Source organism: Zootoca vivipara, chromosome 10 (genome assembly GCF_965207765.1).
Source record: "Zootoca vivipara chromosome 10, rZooViv2.hap1.1, whole genome shotgun sequence".
Lineage (NCBI taxonomy): Eukaryota > Metazoa > Chordata > Lepidosauria > Squamata > Lacertidae > Zootoca > Zootoca vivipara.
In genome coordinates, this window is record NC_142593.1 from 31239718 (window position 1) to 31262120 (window position 22403).

A 22403-nucleotide genomic window follows, 5' to 3' on the forward strand; every position below is an offset into this window, starting at 1 on the left:
TCTACCCCAACTGTTTCTAGAAAATCTCAAAGATCTGGATATCATGTATGAATACATGGAAATAAGTTTGTATAAACATCTTCAATGCACCATCTACTAGTTAACTTGTTTTTCCCCTCACAGAAATGGGCTTGTAGCCCAGGCCTTGCCTCCCCTGGAGCTCTGGGTCTTGTTAAAGCCCATCCCCTTGCTTGGGCCCAGCTGATACCGCACAGATTTAAGTTTATTACAGAATAAACAGTGCCCATCATCTCTGAGCACTGGCCAAAGATCTGGAAGTTTGGTTCATGTACCAGGCTCTTATCCTGACCTTTTGCCAGGTCGAGGTTGGTTTTTATTCTAAAAAACGTGGTGCTGTTTTCTAGTGTATATAAGCAACCACTCTGGTTAGAACTATTGCATTTTTTAACCCTACATTGTTAAGGTTTGCTCAATGTTTATTGAGAATCAGCAAAGTAAAATGTTAAAAGAATACATAATCTAGTAATTCTAAGCAAGTGTCGGTTTATTTTTAACATTTATCTAGAGAAAACAGCCACATTCCCATTATTTCCAGAAGAAAAAAACACTCCAGGCAACAAATCATTGCCTTTTAATTATTGCCCCTTTCCAATCTAGGGGCTTAACATATCACCGAAATAAAACATCCCACGGCATTTTATGGGAGAAGGGCCCAAAGAGGAAGTGAAAGCACGTGGATAGTCCCTGCTTGATTAAAGGACTTTTACAATGGTTTTTATACATCTCCAGCTGCAAACACTTTACTGCAAAATGTTTCCATACAACAAAAGAATATCCTTAAGGGTAATGCTGGCTACTGCTCATCTAACCTGCCTGCAGCATGTCTGGAGACGAAACTTTACATTTGCTAACACCAAATGCCAACCCTTAATCCCTCATTAAGTTAACTCAATGCGACTTGACAGCCCTGGATACAAAAGCGAACTTCGTCCTTCCTTTCTTAAAAGCCCGTTCAAAAAGAATTAATGTATTAATTCAAAACAATTGAGAAACGTAATATCTGTGAACTAGTGGCTGGCCACCAACAGTGCAATGAGCACTTCCGACACCTGCAAGTTATTTAGCTGTTTAGGAAACAGCATTTACTTGCATGTAGTAATCGCCAGGGATGTTTTTATAAATGCTCATTTTATGTGTATGCTGAGAAATACAGAGTAGGTGGAGAAGATATTACATACTAAGATACGCAAACGAGAATAAAGAAAACTAAACACGCAGGGCTAAGAGCCATGGTGGGAATCACAAGCTGTTGGAAATCCCAATTGGGGAGAGTACTGTTGCATTCGTTTCCCATATTCAACTGGTTGGCCTCTGTGAGAACAAGGTGCTGGAGTCAGGGGCAGAGCGTGGGCGGTTGCCCCGGGTGCAAATTTGTTAGAGGCACTAAATTCCTACACCCAGTGCTGCCTCAATACAGTTGCGTGTTTCCGTTGCTGGGCTTCGTTGAAAACGGGTTCTCCACGCAAACCAGGAAATGACCTCTCCAGACAATGGAAGGACTCTTTCTTTTCTTATCTCTGCGGCTGCAACCTTCTGGGTGACATGGATGCCATTAGCCGTTGAATGTGCATGCGTATTCCCAGTGCTTTAATTTTTCTTAGGAAAAAAGGAGCTGGTATTCACCATGAAGTTGTTACAGTAAGTGCCACACTTTTAATTTTTTGGGGGGGGGGTGCTGGTACTGCATACTCTTGAGTATCCCCCAGAACAAAGCACTGCATGCACCCATCTTCAAATATCAGAAGGGCTGTCACATGGAAGATGGAGCAAACTTATTTTCTCCTGCTCTGGAGGGTACGACTTGAACCAATGGCTTCAAGTTACAAGAAAGGAGATTCCCACTAAACATCATGGAGAACTTGCTGACAGCAAGACCTATTTGACAGAGGAACGAACTCCCTAGGGAGGTGGTGGAGTCTCCTTCATTGGAGGTTTTTAAGCCGAGGTTGGGTGGCCATCAGTCGTGGACTTTTTAGTTGTAATTCCTGCATTGCAGGGGATTAGACTAGATGAGCCTCGCCCACCCCCCAAACTCTACAATTCTACGGCTCTATGAAAACACAACTATAACAAATTTAATAATCATCAGTTGCTCTTTCATGATACACAAGCTCATAGTGCCCAACAGCAGAGCCAACCACAATGCATGATGAACGAGCTTTCTGTTCAATACAGAACAAAAAGTGACAGTGTAGCCATAAATATATTCAACTACAGTCATACCTCGGTTTAAATACGCTTCGGTTTGAGTACTTTCAGTTTAAATATTGCCACTCGGATTAAGTACTTTTCAGGGTGTGAATGGCACCCCGGAACCAATTAAGTACTTAACCCGAGGTACCACTGTAATAATATTATTTTTTATCATCTACAATACTGTCTTATTTATTTTATAGAGCAGTACATTGATTATTGCCTTCATTTTATGGATCAATGGTCTTATTAGACAGTAAAATTCGTGTTAAATTGCTGTTTTAGAGGGTGTTTTTCATCGTCTGGAACAGATTAATCCACTTTCCATTACTTTTAATGGGAAAATTCGCTTCAGTTTAAGTACGCTTCTGTTTAAGTATGGACTTTCGGAACCAATTAAGTACTTAACCCGAGGTACCACTGTACAGTGGTACCTGGGGTTAAGGACTTAATTTGTTCTGGAGGTCTGTTCTTAACCAGAAACTGTTCTTAATATGAGGTACCACTTTAGCTAATGGGGCCTCCCGCTGCCGCTGCGCGATTTCTGTTCTCGCCCTGAAGCAAAGTTCTTAATCCGAGGTACTATTTCTGGGTTAGCGGAATCTGTAACCTGAAGTGTTTGTTAACCTGAAGCATCTGTAACCCGAGGTACCACTGTATTCTATAATAGGCATCCCAATGTACCTTTCCCTGGGAGTTCTCTCTGGTCTAGCTTTCAGATTAATCAGATCAATCAAACCTGTAACTGGGAAGAATTGGGGAAGGGGGGATAATAGACTTGTGATTATTTTTTGCTCCTGTAGCAGCCCATGCTGCAGATTCAGGAATGATTTATTGCCCTTTCTGTTGAAGTATCCATTTTAATTGGCTGAGCCTTTTAGAGATAGGATGTTTCAAATCAAAATAAATTTGCCTAAACCATATGTTCAGCTTGGCACTGGCACCTCTCCTGAGAAATGGGGTGCAGGAAATCATGATGCATGTTTATATTTCGTGCAAATATTTGTTACGGTCACTTATACACATTTAAAGTAAGTCTAGAGATTAATAAGAAAGCCTTAACCAAACAGCATGAAATTGGCCAAATTAGTTTTCTCCTGCACATCAGAAATCCTGCTTAACCTTTCAGAGGAAGAAAGGAAGGAATGGAAATACGAAGCAATAGTTCACATGTCCAAAAATGGGTAAAGGCTTTGCAAGGACATGTGCTCACTCTCACAAAACAGAGCAGTGTCCAAAGATGTATAAAAATGCAGACTACGCTAGGGTGGTCATTTATGCATCGCCACCAAATGAGGACACAGATTTGCACAATATTTTCGTGTACATATTTAGAAATAATTACCATAGTTTAAATAGAAATATAATGCATCTCACCATAGTGAGGAAGACTGACCAGGTGACCTGCATGCCTACTCATTCTGCTGATCAGATGCTAACAGTTGATGGGCAACTCCAAAGTGCCTGCTCTTTCTTTTGAATGTTTAAAAATCTTTAAACCCGACAGACTGGGCAGTGCTTCAAATTGGGGACTGCCTCTGGCCAGCCCAGCGTATAGATATTTTCACTCAGATGTAAGTCTGCATATTGCCAGGCAATGATTGTCTATCTGAGCACGATCAGGGTGACACCAAAAAGCTTTCTAGGGGGGAAAGCTTTCCCTAGCAGGGCGAGCAGAGTCAAGGGGAGGCGATCAAAGTCACAAGAATCTAAATCACAAACGCATGAGGAAGTGAGGAACTACGGCTGCTGTTTCAGCAGAGGCTGAGACATAACAGCTACTTTCTGAAAGCTAGATAAGTGCAAGCAGGCCACAGCTTCACAGTTCTGCAGCATTTATCATCATGCTGGAAGCACTACTGAGCCAAGTGGGAGAACAATTTAAAAAAATATGTGCTAGAGGCTCATGAAGAAAGACCCACCAGAGAGCTGCTGGGAGGTAAGCTTGAAAAGCTGGCCAACTACTGCCAAGACCCCAGCTCAGAGCATGCCTGCAAGGAAACCTAAGAGAATTGTTTTGTCAGGTAGTGAATCAACGGTTTTATGCTGCTGAAAATCACTGCCCTGGAGACAGAGGCTGGGAACCTCCAAAAACTTGTCCCTGTAAAAGTGTCTTGGAGAACAGTTCTTTGCAAGTAGACCTAATTCACTGCCATCTGGACAACTTGAAGACAATGAGGAGCAGCTCCTCTAAGAGAAAAAGTGACAATGTTGTGAGCTACTTAGAGCCACAGTGGGTGCAGGGCCGGCCCTCCGGCAAGGCTGGGTGGCGCAGGGCGCCAGGGCACTGGGCCGCCAGGGGGGGCGCCGCGCTGCCACGCCTGCCAGGCAGCCACGCTGGGAAATGGGGGGTGCGCCGGAGGGATCATCGCACCACGGCACCAGGGTGCCAGATATGCTTAAGATGACCCTGAGTGGGTGGTGCTGTGGGTTAAACCACAGAGCCTAGGACTTGCCGATCAGAAGGTCGGCGGTTCGAATCCCCACGACAGGGTGAGCTCCTGTTGCTCGGTCCCTGCTCCTGCCAACCTAGCAGTTTGAAAGCATGCCAAAGTGCAAGTAGATAAATAGGTACTGCTCCGGCGGGAAGGTAAACGGTGTTTCCATGCACTGCTCTGGTTTGCCAGAAGCGGCTTAGTCATGCTGGCCACATGACCCCGGAAGCTGTACGCTGGCTCCCACGTCCAGTAAAGCGAGATGAGCGCCTCAACCCCAGAGTCGTCTGTGACTGGACCTAATGGTCAGGGGTCCCATTACCTTTACTTAGATTAGAAGTTAGGACAGCAGGACATGATAGAGGTGTATAAAAATCTCTCTCTCTCTCTCTCTCTCTCTCTCTCTCTCTCTCTCTCTCTCTCTCTCTCTCTCTCGTAAAATGTAGGGTTAATCAAATTAGATTATTGACATAAGGAGCCGGGGCAGCTTCTATCAATCAAGAATGTCTCAGAAAAATCAGGACTATTGGCGGGTGCGGAGCTGATGGGCAGGGTGGTGGTACACTCCCCCCCCCCCGCACCCCAGATGTTCCTCCTGAGCCCTCCAACATGGCTAGGCTCAGGCTGCACAAATATTATATCATAAATAAATGCAGCAAAAAGAAAAGGAAGACAGCGAAGCAGAAACTCCTAGAGGAGAGCAGAAACTCATAAGACACAGTATACCTTATAGCAAAAATTCAGTTCTTTAAGATATGGGCCCATATCTTCAGCCTTCTGGGAAGAGCAGACAGCTAGACACAACACATAGTAGTGTGGATTATGTTTGTTCTGCCTACTGATACGAAATAAAATCTTCAGAGATGCTATGCATCTTGACATTGAGGTGGGGGGCATTCCATTTGCAGACTAGGGTATCTTATAGACTCCCTCTCCGGGATGGACCAAGCAAATCATTACGGTATGATCTTCCTAGAGGACCTTGCTGGTTGTTCTACCACTAGCAGAATGTCAGTAAGTGACACTAAGGAAGCAGGGCAGTCTCAAGCAGGTCGCGCGCCCTGGCGCTGAGGGGCGGAGATCGCTCCGGCGCCCTGCCTACTGGCCCGGCGCCCTGGCACCCCGCGCCACCGGGACTCTACCTAGAGCCGGCCCTGTAAGGAAGCAAGTCTTCTTGGTGATAACACCTACCTTCTAGAATACACCCTCCAAGGTAATTCATAAGGCAGACAGTAAAGACCTTTACATCATAGAATTATAGAGTTGGAAGGGATCACAAGGGTCATCTAGTCCAACCCCCTGCAATTCAGGAATCTTTTGCCCGAACCCACAACTCCAGGATTAAGTCTGATGCTCTACTATGGTAACTGAGCTATTAAACTCATATGCTTACACAAGCTATCCTGGACTGTTACTTTTTATTTTTGGTTTAGTACTCTTACTAAGTTTTATTTCTCATACACCATTGTGTTTTGTTTTTGTTTAGTTTCTGAAATTTTTTATTGAATGCTGTTTCTGAATGTATATATTTTTAAACGTAAACCAATTACAGCAGTCTCCGAAAATCACAAGAGCTGTCAGCCAGAGATAGAGCAGACTTGAGCCCCATCGGCGCCATACATTTAAAGCACTTTAAACAGTCATGGCTTCACACACACACACACACATAAATCCTGGGAACCGTAGTTTGTTGAGGTGCTGAGAGTTGTTAGGAGATCCCTACTCATCTCATAGAAGTGCAATTCCTAGAGTTTCTTGATTACGGTAAAAGAAAAGGGTTGATCATTAAACCACTTTGTGAATTGTAGCTCTGTGAGAGGAAAACGGGGCTCCGAACAGCACTGTTGTCATACCCTCCAACATTTCTCTGATGAAAATAGGGACATCCCATTCCATAATGATAATTTTACAATTTATACCCCACACATCTTACTGGGTTGCCCCAGCCATTCTTGGCAGCTTCCAACATATATAAAAACATAATAACATTAAACAAGCTTCCCTATACAGCAGGGGTTCCCAACAAAATTTTCTCGAGGACCCCTCATTGAGCCGCTATTGTGACAAGGACCCCCATTAATTCCTAATCCTAAAATTAAAAAGTGAGAGCCAAATTAAGAGTCTTTTTATATTTTATATTTATACGTTTTTTACAGTTACAACAGAGTACTCCATCAGTATACAGTTAGTTTTAATTTTCAGTTCTTAATGAGATGAACCACTTTTTCACCAACGGTTCATTTTTAACTACGCGAACTGTAGCTTCCGCGAAAAACAACGCTTTGTTTACAAACACTACTGTTTTGCAAAGAGGCAACGCGTGCCAGGGAGGAGGGAGGGGAATGGAGAAGACAGGGTACCTGCGCAGTAGCATACAAATGAAGCCGACACGCGCAAAGCATCTTGGGGAGGTGAGCGTTAGTAGAATGCGCGCGCGCTGCCTCTTTGCAAAACAGTAGTGTTTGTAAGGCGCCACCTAACGGCATATAGCAGAACTACTGCCTCTATCTAATTCTAGTTTTGCGCTAGACTCTGCTCATGCAGGAAGCGGCCAAAACAAAAAATATGTTATCATACGAAATATATTTTATATATTTTTTATTCTAATAGCATCTTGAGGACCCCTCTGGCATAGCTCGCGGACCCCTGGGGGTCCCCGGACCACCTGTTGGGAACCACTGCTATACAGGATTGCCTTCAGAAGGCTCAGGGGTTGGATAACTCCATACCCTCCAAATGAAAATAAAGACATCCTAAGGAAAAGTGAAACATTCTGGGATCAAATCAAAAACCGGGGTGGCCTCTCTAGATCAGGGACGTCCCTGGAAAACAGGGACACTTGGAGGGTCTACGTTGTATAACCTGGGAAGTATAAGGTTCTACACCAACCCCCTCCGTCTTTATGTATTAATTCCGTCCCATCACTGAGGGAGCCTAAGGATCCCACTCTTCAGTAAATGTGCACAAAGCATATTGCAAAACAATCACCTCTCGAACATGTGGTAATAGTCTTCCACCCAGAGAGCTAATGCATTCAGTTGCTAGGCAGTTATAAAAGCTGTTGAGCTGTTTAATTAATTTAAAGGGAGGTAGTTATAGGCAGGGATCCCAGAGAAGCTATAAATTCTGTATCCCACCTACTGTGAGCTCACAGTCACATTTTTTTTTCTCTACACAGAATAAAATCTCTTCTCCTTTTTGACCTCAATCAGAATCGCAGCCTTCCCTTATCCAAAGGACCCAGCCCTCTGGGTTGAAAATATGTGCTGTTAAACCTCATCTTGTTATTCATTGGGGGGGGGGGAAGGTCTTTGCTGCTGGAGCTTCCCTCATAGCATTTTTTAAAGATGCTCAGCACTTGAGAGGCAACAAAGAAATTGTTATATGACTTTTGCTATGATCATAATACCAACACAACTTTGCCTCTGAAGCCTGTATATTAGTGTTAAGGTTTTAGTCTTGCTATAAGTTATTGTAAGTTTAAGTTAAGTCTGCTGCAACTGGATTTCTTGTGGGCAGTGTCAATCCTGTATTTGTATTGGATTTGTGAACATTTTGTTTATTTGCCTTCAGTAGCAGTAAAGTTCTGCTGGATGAAATACGATTGTCTCTGATCTACTTTTGGGAATCCTGCAATATGTTTATGTTTTTACTCTGCTAACTATATGTTGGATTTTATCTCTGGATAAATAAGAGTAGAATTTATGACAATATTGTTAACTATAATAAATATAAATCTTTAATCTGAGCAACCCCCAGCCCCATGATCAGCTATGAAGGCACAGGTCCATATGTGCTTGTTATTCTATAACCAAAATAGAAAAACCTTAGAGAAAAACCTTCCACAAATTAATTATTCCAGAATATTGTGATGCCAGCTTGCAACCCAAAGATCCGTCCATTTCTCTTGAACAGCCCCATAACTCCTAAAAGAGATATTCTTCCTGTACATGGAAGGCACTATACATGTAGATCAGGCATCCCCAAACTTCGGCCCTCCAGATGTTTTGGACTACAATTCCCATCATCCCTGACCACTGGTCCTGTTAGCTAGGGATCATGGGAGTTGTAGGCCAAAAATCTGGAGGGCCGCAGTTTGGGGATGCCTGATGTAGATTGTCATGTTTGACATCAGTGCTTTGTGGTCCAAATACAGTGGTACCTTGGGTTAAGAACTTAATTCGTTCCAGAGGTCTGTTCTTAACCTGAAATGGTTCTTAACCTGAGGCGTGTTTTCGCTAATGGGGCTTCCTGCTGCCACTGCACCGCTGGCGCGCGATTTCTGTTCTTATCCTGGGGCAAATTTCTTAACCTGGAGCAACCACTTCCTGGTTAGCGGAGTTTGTAACCTGAAGCGTCTGTAACCCGAGGTACCACTGTACACTCTGAGCACTATCACAAAATTCTAATAAGTGTAAGCTCTGAAGGCTACCTATGTTTCAATTAGCTCAGCAGACTAGATTCAGGCAACTTTGTATCAGAATTCACAAATTCCCCAAGCATTCCTAATCATGTCTAATGACCCTTCTGAGTGATCCCCCCTCCCCATCCCCACCCCTCCCCACCCCTTCTCTACATAAGTGCCTGGAAACTTCCATTTCACTGTATCTGAAGAAGTGTGCATGCACACGAAAGCTCATACCAAAATAAAAACTTAGTTGGTCTTTAAGGTGCTACTGAAGGAATTTTTTTATTTCATGTCTAATAAACCATTGAGAGGTATATCTTGGATGAGTTTACATAGCAGTGTTTAAAGTCATTTAAACTAGTCTTCATTGCCCCATATTTTGGTACCAAATTCCATAAATCAGTGAAGAAATACAGCTTCCTTGAAGTAGTAAATGAAGCAAGAAGCCGCTGAAAGCAATCTTGACTTCCAGGTAACAGTTCACATCATACAATACATATGCATGCAATCATCAATGGTGATGATTTACATATGAATCGCCAGGACAATATTTGGAAAGGGCAACAGAAAGACCAACAAACTTATAGTTTCAGACCACATACAGTTTTTCCACAGAAGCGGCTATTCTATTACATAGTATCTACAGCAAATGCTTTTGAAACGCACAGCTTCCCTCAATTTTTGCAATTCAGTTTATAATCATCATCATCATCATCAATTTCTATCCTGCCCATCTGGCTGGGTTTCCCCAGCCACAGTGGGCGGCTTTCAACAGAATATTAAAAACAGAATAAAATGTCAAACATTAAAAACTTCCCTAAACAGGGCTGCCTTCAGGTGTCTTCTAAAAGTCAGATAGTTTTTTATTTCCTTGACATCTGATGGGAGGGCATTCCACAGGGCGGGTGCCACTACTGAGAAGGCCCTCTGCCTGGTTCCCTGTAACCTGACTTCTTGCAGTGAGGGAACCGCCAGAAGGCCCTCGGTGCTGGACCTCAGTGTCAGAACTGAAAGATGGGGGTGGAGACGTTCCTTCAGATATACTTACTGGGTCGAGACCATTTAGGGCTTTAAAGGTCAGCATCAACACTTTGAATTGTGCTCAGTACTGGGAGCCAATGTAGGTCTTTCAAGACCAGCATTATATGGTCTCGGCGACCACTCCCAATCACCAGTCTAGCTGCCGTATTCTGGATTAGTTTTTGTCATGTTTGAGAACTATTCATCAGTGCTTTGTGGTCCAAATGCAGTCGTACCTCGGGTCACGTTCAAAGGTAGCCCCATGTAGAGCACATTGCAATAGTCCTAGTGGGAGATAACTAGAGCATGCACCACTCTAGCAAGACAGTCCGCAAGCAGCTAGGGTCTCAGCCTCCATACCAGATGGAGCTGGTAGACAGGTGCTCTGGACACAAAATTGACCTGCACATCCATGGACAGCTGCGAGTCCAAAATGACTCTCAGGCTGTGCACCTGGTCCTTCAGGGGCACAGTTGCCCCTTTCAGGACCAAGGAGTCCCCCACACCCAACCGCCCCCTGTCCCCCCAAAACAGTACTTCTGTCTTGTCAGGATTCAACCTCAATCTGTTAGCCACCATAGTTCTGAATATATAGCCAAGAGCACCCCTTTAACTACTGTGTGAACCTCTTCTTCCCCTGTCCAACACACACACACACCTTAGGCACAAATAATGGGGTCACCAGCTATTACCAATATGGAAGTGCCTTCTGTGTAAATCAGCCCTTAGGATCACCCCGTCAACGTATATAGATTGCTAGAGCAGATCTGCAGAAATATCCAGTCTACAAGCAGAAAAGTGCATGAGGCTTTGACAATGAAGGTAATAAATTGAATTCTAACAAAAAACCTTTCTGTTCTGCCAGATGGCTTGTGGTCTGAGTTTGTACAGTAAAGAGAGGGAGGATGTAAACCAGGCATGGTGAAGGATCAGTTACTGTTCAGGCTCCGGCTGTAAATCATGTGAAACTAGGCAAATGTACATTCCATCTGCAGCAATAATATTTAAGAGGGCACATGCATCCGAATGTAGTAGCATGAAACACCCACAAACACATCAATACATGCTTCTTGTTAATACGCACTGGCCCTTTCGAAACAAATGCCATAGAGCTAGAGGCAATAGCCATTCCATGACGGAGGCATCTACAAATCTCTTGACCAGGGCCAGCCCAAGACATTCTGACACCTGAGGCAAACCACAAAACGGCACCACTACGCCAGGGGGAAAGGGGCAGGTGAAGATTTACAAAAGGGAGAAGTTGGGGATGAGTATATGCAATCTGTAACAAAGGGAAGCCAAGGTTGCATTCAGCAACTTGCTGCCGCGTGTACTACTTCGCTCAAATCAACCTTACCTGATGGTGGGAATCAAAGCAGAGGAAAGGGTCGGGGGAGGGGGGACCGTGGAAGGTGGAGTGGAGTAGAAAATGAAGGGGAGCAGGAAAAGGGACACCAGAAAAGGGGGGAAAACAGCATCCCCTTTAAATTAGGTGAGGTGTAAGAGGCATACGTTAGCTGCTGCCTTAGATGAAATGGAGAAATCATGGAGGGTTGAGGCAGCTTCTAGGCACAATATTGATATGTTGTGGTTTATGACCCTTCCATCTCCACAATTCTATGATTCTATGATGATGCCATGAGAAGAAAGGGGAGAGGTGCAGGAGGAGGCTATATCTGGGCAAAACTCAGCAATCTGAGCCTCTGAAATGAGGCTCTCAAACAGATAATGTGGCACCGCTGCCTCGCTTGCCAGTTGCTCCCCAAAGGAAATTAAAGCAGCCACCACAGATGCTTAACTATGGTTGAATGCAAATGAGCAGTGTGCTAGTACACGCTGCTCAAAGGTCCCTCTGTTTGCTCTTCCACCACTCCTGGACGTGCTGCACCGGGAGCAACAAACCACAATCCTTGGCATCCAAGCCAAGGCTCGTGCTTTGTTTCCCCCAAATGAACCACAAGCAGCAGGCCAAGAGCAAACCCTGGCTACCACTTGTGCTTTGCTTGGAGAGAAACAAACCATTAGTCTGGGTTTGAATGACACAGAAAGCCAAGGCTTGTGGTTTGTTGCTCCCAGCATGGCCTGTGAGGAAAGTGAAGAGGGGACTTTTGAGCAGTATGTCCCATTCACATGAAACCCTGATTAAAGATGCAATTGCTTAATTCAGTGGTTCCCAACAGGTGGTCAGGGGACCCCCAGGGGTCCGCGAGCTATGCCAGAGGGGTCCTCAAGATGCTATTAGAATAAAAAATATATTAAATATATTTCGTATGATAACAGATTTTTTGTTTTGGCCGCTTCCTGCATGAGCAGAGTCTAGCGCAAAACTAGAATTAGATAGAGGCAGTAGTTCTGCTGTATGCCGTTAGGTGGCGCTTTACAGACACTACTGTTTTGCAAAGAGGCAGCGCGCGCATTCTACTAACGCTCACCTCCTCAAGATGCTTTGCGCGTGTCGGCTTAATTTGTGCGCTACTGCGCAGGTACCCTGTCTTCTCCATTCCCCTCCCTCCTCCCTGGCGTGCGCTGCCTTTTTGCAAAACAGTAGTGTTTGTAAACAAAGTGTTGTTTTTCGCGGAAGCTACAGTTCACGTAGTTAAAAATGGACCGTTGGTTAAAAAGTGGTTCGTTAAAACGACAAAGGATGAAGAGGAAGATAATGCATTTGATGTTCAAGCAAGTAAGTCAGTGACTCTCGAACCGATCTTGTCAGTGTCCATTGAACCTAAATTGTAACTGTAAAAAACGTATAAATATAAAATATAAAAAGACTTTTAATTTGGCTCTCACTTTTTAATTTTAGGATTAGGAATTAATGGGGGTCCTTGTAATAATAGTGGCTCAATGAGGTCCTCGAGAAAATTTTGTTGGGAACCCCTGGCTTAATTGTTTATCATGGTGTGAAAACCAGGCCAGTGATGAAAAACCATTGATGAAATTACAACAGCAGTGGTCCTACAAAGAGCCTTATTATTTTCAATATAAGTGTATTTTTGTTGTCGTAATTGAAATTGTAGATGGTATTTGCACATTCCCGGGGAAATGTGGCAGGGAGGCTTTAAGAAAAACTGGGTTTTAATATGGAAAAATATGAAAGTGTAAGGCAGGTCAATTAATTTTGATTTTATACATTCTTTTTCCTGTTAGGGGATTACACCCAGTTGCAAATATTTAAATTATGCCTCCATTCACGTCACACATACATTTAGCTTGCTATTAAAGATACCACCTTAGCAACAGACAGGGCAAATCATGATGGAAATCTCCACCTCAGTGGAACATATAGCCCATAAAAGTCTGCCAATGGTTTAATACACAAACCAGTTGAACCAGCTGAAGCAACGTAAGGTACAACGTTCTTTACACAGAAAACACTTCTGTGTGGGAAGCACCATGCAATCTCTGTGTAGATGGTCACATGTGAACAATCATGTAGCAATGCACATGTGTGATATCACAAGTTGTACTTCTTTCCATACAGCAATATTGTAACATCTGAAGTCACCATAACCCAGTTTGAGATGAGGCTGGAATACTACTCTTATTTACCAGGTATTGTCCTGTTGGAACCCAGTGGGAAATGCTTTGTTCTGTAAATCTAGGTGTTCTGGTAAGCTACAGTCAACTATTAATGCAGTATTCGGTTTGCCAACGGACCAGAAGATAACATGTCTGGTTAATGTGTGTGATGTGCAAAAGTTGGCATATAATAAAGATAACCATTGTCTCACTTCACAATGGCTACAGTGACTGACGACAACTTTGCAGGGTTTCAGAAAATAGTCCTTCCTAGCCCTACTTGGAGGAATTTAGGAACGTCTGCATGCAAAGCATGTACTGTGCCACTGAAGAACAACATAGGAATATAGGAAACCAACCCATTGATCCTTCTAGCTTGGTATTGACTGGCTCTGGGTCTCCAAGGTTTGCTGCAGGCTTGTCTCTCAGTCCTACCTTGAGAAGCTAGGGATTGAACGTGGGACTTTACGCCTACAAAACAGATGCTCTGCTACTGAGTTCCATGATCCATTCCCTAAAGGCACAGCTACCTCTGACAATTCCGCTCCCATTCAGAATATTAACTAGCAGTTACATAGGAAACAGAGTGCTCTCTCGCTGGCTGATTCACCACGGGAATATAATCCAAGAATCTCGGTTCCCAGCAGGAACTCTTGGACCTTTGCTAGCTCTTGCATGGTGCTGAGATGCTTCTTTCCCCCAACATCATAGGTTGATAACAGCACCAGCTTTTACTCCTTAGTTCTTTTCATTGTCAAGCAGCTGTTAAAGGCGCATAGGAACCCTGTCCAGGGGTGGGGGAGGAAGTGGCAACCCTAAATAAATAAATATACAGATATTTTCCTTCATTTCTGTGTAACTAAGCGCCATCAGGGCAAAAGAATCACACACAAAAATAGACATTAAAGTTATGGAGGTCAGACTAATTGCTTCAGAATGATTGCCATGTTCCCACTGCCAAAAAACATCAAGACGACTTCTCCAATTCTCATAGAAGCCAACTTCAGCAAATATTCCTGCTCCACAATGTCCTTACCTTTGTGAAGTGCACCTGTTACGGCTAAAGTCCAGCACATCCATAAGAGAGTTTTTAACATCTTGACCTACAAAGAATGAAAACACAAAATAAATTAAATGTACTCTGCTGTGGTCTCATAAAAGGTTCTAAGTAAATACTTGATCTGGTAATTATATATATTTCTCAAATTACAGGCTATTTTGTTGTCTTTATTCTAGCTCTTTAGACAAGTGGTACTATCCAGTGGTGCTTTTCCATCCTAGTCACACAGACTGCAAGTGACAAGCACCATAAACACAAACGTTTCCCCATAACCACTTACGAGGAATCTCTCTCCTCTCATTATGCCTGCTAAGGCTGCTGTGTGTATAACCTAAAAACTAAAGTGAAATAAGTGGCAGTTTCATTTATTAATCAATTAAAAGTCATATTATTGAGATTGATTGATTAGTTGTGATTAATTAATATCCTTTAATTGAGGGACAGCCCTCTGCCATTTTTTGCTTCAGGTGCTCTAATTCACCATGTGTCAAGGGTGGTGAAACCCAGACTAGCTCTCTCTTTCATGCTATACATTTAAACCACTTATATAGCACACGGCTTCCCTCAGAGAATCCTGGGAGCTGTAGGCTTTGCTTCACAGAGCTGCACTTCTCAGTGCTCTTAACAAACTACAGTTCCCAGAATTCTCTGGGGGAAGCCATGTGCTTTCAATGTATGGTCCGATACCTTCATACTTCTGCATCTACGTTCTGACACCCTCCAATAAAGGCAAAGGTTCTCCCTTCAAATAGTACTTAGCAGTGGAAACTCATAGTCCACCAACAAAGCACCTTATAAACTGTGGCTAAATATAGTTCTGTGCTGGGTCCACTACTTAGGATTCCCTGCCACTTGCCTCCAGCCATGGGCCGGTCCACCGTCCCTTAGACCATGTGGTGGGCCGGACTATTTTTGGGGGGAGGGATGAACGAATTCCTATCCCCACAAATAACCCAGAGATGCATTTTAAATAAAAGGACACATTCTTCTCATGTAAAAAACACGTTGATTCCCAGACCATCCACAGGCTGGATTGAGAAAGCAATTGGGCCGCATCCAGCCCCCGGGCCTTAGGTTGCCTACCCCTGTTCTGGACTTTGCCTAAACTTTCCCTTTTTCCCATCTCACCACTTCCTTGTTTACTTACTCCACAAAAAGAGCATATTTTATTTTGAAATTTTTATACTACAGGGAAAATGAGAGGAGCCTGAAACCTAAAACCCAACAACAACAACAACAACAATCACACCATAGTCACATTCTGAAACCAGCTTTGTTGGTTTATGTACATCAGGGATGGAGAACCTGGAGATGCTGCTAACTCCCATCACCCTGGACCACTTGTCATGCTGCCTGGGGCTGACAAGACTTTGTAAGTCCAACCAAATCTGGAGGTGTACAGGTTCCTCCCCTTCAGCCCCATCTAGATGGACAGAACAGGAGAGGCAGAGAAAAGGACAGGGAAAACATGATGAGGAATATAATGAGAAAGGAATTAGTTAAGACAATCAGTTTCTTCCTCTCTCTTTCTCTTGGAGTTTAGCAACAACAATGAAGCAGAGGAAGAGCATGATGGTGTTTCCAGAAAACATTTCCTTCACATTCACTGCTGAGCTTAGATTTCCAGTATAACATGGTCAGAACTGCAGGAAACAAATCGCCCACATTCATCACTGTCATGTAGTATTAGTAATGCAGTGGTAGTTAGTTTGAGTTAAGGGAGGCCTGCAAAACCAAGGGATTCCTTAAACAAAGGACCTGGTGGTACACAACTAAATTTCTCCTAATTAATAATTTTTCTGACACCGGAATTTCAAGAGTTGAACCAATTAGCTGCCCTTCCCGCTATCTTCACTCTCCCGCGAGTCAATCCAAATGCAATTCCTCCCTGCTGGAACAAGTCTTGACGTGTCTCTCCCTAAATTCTGTATGGCTTTGCCAAAACATGACACTTTGATCAGTCTTTTAAGTTCTGGGATGCTATACGGCAGCCCTGTTTAGGGAAGCTTTTAATGTTTAATAGACTATTGCATTATTGCATTTTAATATTCTGTTGGAAGCCGCCCAGAGTGGCTGGGAAAACCCAGCCAGGTGGGCAGGGTATAAATATATTATTATTATTATTATTATTATTATTATTATTATTATTATTCAGGGGAATGGGCTATTCCCTTTTTTTGGTCTTTTGCTACGGTAATCCACAAGGGCAAGTTTTGTGTTGGAGAGAAGCAGCTATGTATACTGCAGTTTTTAATAGGTATGGACAAGAGACTGGAAAACCAGGAGTTAGGACTTGGGAGGCATAAATCTCTGGTCCATAGTAAATGAAGCCCAATTGCTAATATCGAAACAAAAATGCATATAACTAAGAATACTAGGTTGCTGCTGAAAGTGCACCAAGTTCATGTTACTTTCCAAATTTCCTTTACCTCTTCTCTATCCCCGCCTCACACCATTGGTTGTCTCTGGCAGGGATGAAAAGGACAAAGACCTTTTTTTGTTGTAATGCTGTAAGAATTCCTTGCCACCAGAACTAACACCAAGACAACAAATAAAATTGACTGCAAGACACAGCATGGCATATTGCTTCCGTGTTGCCTGCCAGAGTTATTTACATCAACACCAGCCCCATTTTGATCCTTGACCCATGCACAGGCATTCCCCCAAACAGGGGTGTCTAACAACAAATCCTCCCTCTGGTGGATCAGTACCGGTACCATACCCTCCTACATTGCTCAGATGAAAATAGGGACATTTCTCACTCCCCAGCCCCAATTTTTTGTCCCTGCGCCCTGCAGAACATTTCCTATCAGAAGAAGGGTGAGTGCTAGCACCACTACATCAATGGGACACAGCATGCAGACCCACCACCTCCATTATTTGATAGATTTACAAAAAAGAAAAACACACACCAATAAATAAATTTTAGAAAGGGGCAAGACTGGGCACAGATGAACAAAGCATTTTTTAAAAAAGCATCAAAACTCCTTCTGCTCTCCTCTGCTCCCCCTTTCTTCCCACCCAGGGCAGCCTTGCCTTCTGCCTGCCCCTCGGAGCCGGCACGTCACACAAAGCTGGGTCTTGATGGTGGCAGCCTCTCCTCCTCTTTGCCCACTCTCCAGCGGCTGCTACGAACTGCCCAAGGGAGGAGGCCAGCAGTGGCAGCCATGGATGCTCCTTCGTAGCCACTGCAAGCACTGCTTGGACAAGTTCCAGCTCCTCCTCCTCCCTGAGCTCAGTGGCAGCAGCACCAGCAGGGAAAATAGGGACATTCTGGGATCAAATCAGAAGCCAGGATGTCTTTTGCAATTCCAGGAAAAATCCCTTGGAAATCAGAACACTTGGAGAGTATGCAGTACATGGGGTTAATGTTGAAATTGTGGAACTGTGAAACACCCCTCTATAGCAGCTGGCAGAAATGATCTTTTCCGTATGGAAACCAGGGTGAAAAGCCTGGAGCACGATCTGTGCAAAAACTATGGTTCCAGTTGACCAACCTCAAATCAGTTTATTTCAGCTTTAAGCTCATAAAAATACAGAAACAACCAAGGCACTGCTAATTGGGTTACAATTAATAAAATAAAATATAGAAAAAAATAAAATATTTAAGAAATATACAAAATCAGGGATAGGATATAATAAAAGAGTTTCCGTTTCCGTATAGGAGACCATTAAGTCTCTTATAAGACAGGACAGAAGTTAAAAAATTTGCCACTTGCAAGGTTACAAACAGGTCTGTGTCTTGCAGTAAGAAGGCAAGATGTGCCTCTGTCGGATACCCGACCAATTTTTCGGCTAATGGACTCAAGAGATTTCTCCGAGCAGCACTATATAGAGGGCAAGAAAACACTATGTGGTGAAGAGATTCAATCGCACGATTATCGCACAAACACAAAACCAAGGCTTGACCCTTGGAAAATCTATGCAAAAGAACATTGGAAGGAAAAACATTAAAACGTGCTTTAATAAAAGCAAAACGATGGCTGGCAATAGGGAGAGAAGCTAAATAGGTTGGTATATGAGATGCAGGAGTAACGCCCAAATGACGAGGGGAGCATGACCCCCCAAAGCTTAAAGATTGCGTTGCATCTCTATATCAGTTGACCAACCTCTATCCTCAGTTACCGTAGTTTTCTAATTGGATGTAACACATTGCCGTTCATTGCAGTAGCACCCAGAGTAACTGGTTTTTCAATTGTATTCCTAGCCATATACTGGGAGAACAAATGCACCATATTTGAGTCTACATTTTAACCAGTGCCCATAAGCCCTTTGGACAAAATGGCAGACTCTTGTTGGAGCTGGAAGAGAAGATGCCTAAATGGCAGTCTGCATTTCACCCCAGTTTTCACTCAGGAGTCTTTCTCTCATCTTGCTTTTAAAGGATACAATTTCCTGTTTTCACACGGTTGCTCTCACCTTTAACAGACACATTTATTGCGTGTTCCAGCTTGAAGAAAGCCAAAGCCCTGCCAGTGGAGTTGGATGGATCCTGAACACACAGAATGAATGTGAAAGCTTTTTAAAGTGACCTAATTACGTGGGTGGCACTGTGGTCTAAACCACAGAGCCTAGGGCTTGCCAATCAGAAGGTCGGCGGTTCGAATCCCCGCAACAGGGTGAACTCCTGTTGTTTAGTCCCAGCTCCTGCCCACCTAGCAGTTTGAAAGCACGTCAAGTGCAAGTACAGTAGATAAATAGGTACCGCTCTGGTGGGAAGGTATCGACATTTCCATGCACTGCTCTGGTTCGCCAGAAGCGGCTTAGTCATGCTGGCCACATGACCTGGAAGCTGTCAGCGGACAAACGCTGGCTCCTTTGGCCTATAGAGCAAAGTGAGCGTCGCAACCCCAGAGTCATCTGTGACTGGACCTAACAGTCAGGGGTACCTTTACCTTTAATTTTGATACATAGATGCAGGGCCTGTCCAACCATTTAGCCACTCCAAAGTCAGAGGTTTCTACACACACACCACACACACACACACACACACACACACACACACACACACACACACCTTCATCCAGGTAAGCAAGAGGCAATTTTTGAGCTCAAAGGTGCATTTCAGCAAGGCAGAAACATTCAAGCATGGCCAGTGAGTGGAGAAGTTTGTGGAGAGTCCTTAGGACCAGACAGAGCTGTGTTTGGCCCAGAGACCTGATTTAGACCCATTTCAAGCCACCTTCCAGTCAGGAGTCAGGACTGAGGCTGCCTTAGTTGCTTATGTCTTTCAATGAACAAGAGGAAATGATAGGTATGATCCATTTGATTCTCTTGGCTCTCGTGCTGATCACTCGTGCTGACATTCACACGCCGAATGTCACTGTAAGCCATGGTTTGCATGTCACAGTAAGCCATGGCAAGCAACAAACAATGAATGAGCAGCATGCTAATGCACATTCTTCAATCACCTTCCTTTCACTCTGCCCTGTCTACAGCTGCAAGAAACAAGCCATAAGGTTTGCCTTAGTATTACATGTGAAATGGTGCTCATGGTTTCTCACAAAATGAAAGCAGTAAGCCAAGAACAAAGCTTAAAGCAGGAGTGGCTGAGCAGCATGTGCTACCAAGTTGCTCAATCATGATAAGCCATAAACTACGGCTTTTCATGTCATGTGGCTACGGCTCATTATGAATGCACACTTTTGGGGGGGGGCTACAAGTTGGAAAAAGTAATGTATGAGCTAGCCACCAATGAGTAGATGAGCCACCATCTGCATAGCCCTGAGAGAGCATGCTGCAATTTCAATCTCTTATCAAGCCAGTGTGTGCACAAAAAAATCTGAGCAAAAGAGATTCAAGGAGATGCTTCTTGGACGGAAACATGTCTGAGCTTGGAGCACTTGCAATGAAAAATGAACAGGAATAGAGTCGGTTAAGAGCTGTGACTTTTCCCATCCTTACGTTGCTTGTCAGAACTGTTTGTTCCTTGATGGAAGGAAACAATGTCCCCTGCGCCATCCTCCATTTTTCAAAGTCTTCTTGTTGTGATCAAAGATGTAATAAACCCTTGCTTCTTGGGCCACATAGTCTATCAGAGGCTTGTCTCTTCCTGTTCATCTGCTTTTGCTACTGTGAAAGAGCCCTGGGGATCTCTATTCACTTAGAAGAGCCTTATTCCTTTTTTCAGATACAAAATTTGCAGAGATTCTAATCTAATCCTCCCCAAAATAGACATGCAGATGTTGTTCCTTCTGGTTTAATTAATGGCTAAATCCTACCCCAAGCATTTTATGTGAACTGAAGTACCGCAACAAGATTGTAGAAAAAGTATAACAGGAAACAACCTCTACTGCTAGATTTGCTTAATCTACTTCAAATAACTACATTAATTCAAGCAGAAGGCTATAGCACTGTTTACTTTGATGCTTACCGGTATATCAGGGTAGTTTTGCCTTCCCATTTCCTGCTTACAAAGGTTAGTGTCATTTTATTCATTCCGTTTGTTTAATTTACATCCCATCTTTCCTCCAAGGAGTTCAAAGTAGCATACATAATTCTCCTCCTCGCCAGGTTATCCTCACAACAAACCTGTGAGTTAGGCAAGGGTGAGACTGACTGACCAGTGAGCTTCATGGCAGAATGGGGATTTGAACCGTGGTCTCCCAGGCCCTAGTCCGATAACCTAACTGCTACACCACACTGGCAGCTAGACTTGCTCACTAGTGACTGTGCATGGGATTGTAGTCTTAGTCTTTGAGAAGCCACGGCACTCTGGCATGTTACAGTACTTGTTTTTAGTGAAGTTGAAAAGCCCAAGTCTCGACACGGCCTATCGATGGGCATTTCCTTCCTATGCCCAGCTAACAAGCTACGATTGAAATTATTGCAGCAACCCTAACATATACTTGCACTTTGTATTGTTCACTATCAACTCATCTCCCATCTTTTGAAACTCTCTGCTGGACCGTTAATTGCTGAACACTGATTAGTTTCACCATAAATGCCGCTGCTTAAATATTCTCCTCTCGGTTTAATTAACTTTGCCAGTTTCACCACATTACTGCCAGTTGATTAATTGCTCTGTTGCTCACAGTTGGTTAATTTCGGCCATATTCAATTAATCACAGTCTCTTGATGAGCTCATTATCGCTTGCTATGGACTGGCTGCCAGATCCTCAAAACGACTGACTCCCCCCAAGGCACGCTTTGGTCCTTGCTTCTGTCTCTTCACACCATACTAAAAGCGTTCCCATATTCTGAAAACCTCTGGAAGGTTTGTGTCACACGGAAGAAGCCAAGGAGTGTCACACAGATCTACATACAGAGCAGAAGCCTGACTAATTTCTATCTCACCAAGCAAAAAAAAAAAAAGCCCAGCAGCCATGTGTGGAGCCAACCACTGTCAACCTTCTGTTTTTGCTGTTTGACAGGAGCTGCAGAAATGAGTTATTGGCAGGCCTGGTAGGCTGTGCTCAAATTATTGGGTTACATCTTGTGCAGATTTGATGTGTAGAAGATGTCGGGAAGTCAAGCCCTAGATATCCATTCTCCCCACCGCATATATTTACAGTCATGTGAGGGAGGGGGAAGTGTGGATGGACCCTGGATAGCTCAGTTGGTTAGAACGTAGTTCTGATAATGCCAAGGTTGCAAGTTCGATCCCCATATGGGACAGCTGCATATTCCTGCAGTGCAGGGGGTTGGACTAGATGATCCTCAAGGTCCTTCCAACTCTACAATTCAAAGTTGTCTCCTCTTGCAGGTCCCTGTCACCTGCACACACTCACAAAAACACACAAAACAC

General features: G+C 43.7%; 1 protein-coding gene across 3 annotated transcripts in view; it reads right to left on the minus strand.

Annotated features, from left to right (window-relative positions):
* Positions 1-22403, minus strand: part of VCAN (versican) — a 127269-nt gene that overhangs the window by 94731 nt on the left and 10135 nt on the right. For all 3 annotated transcript variants that reach the window (XM_035100044.3, XM_035100043.3, XM_088652615.1), the window contains exon 2: positions 14633-14699. In XM_035100044.3, the coding sequence (XP_034955935.3) occupies positions 14633-14693 (61 nt within the window). In that variant the 5' untranslated portion in view covers positions 14694-14699. The remainder of the gene's footprint in view (positions 1-14632; positions 14700-22403) is intronic.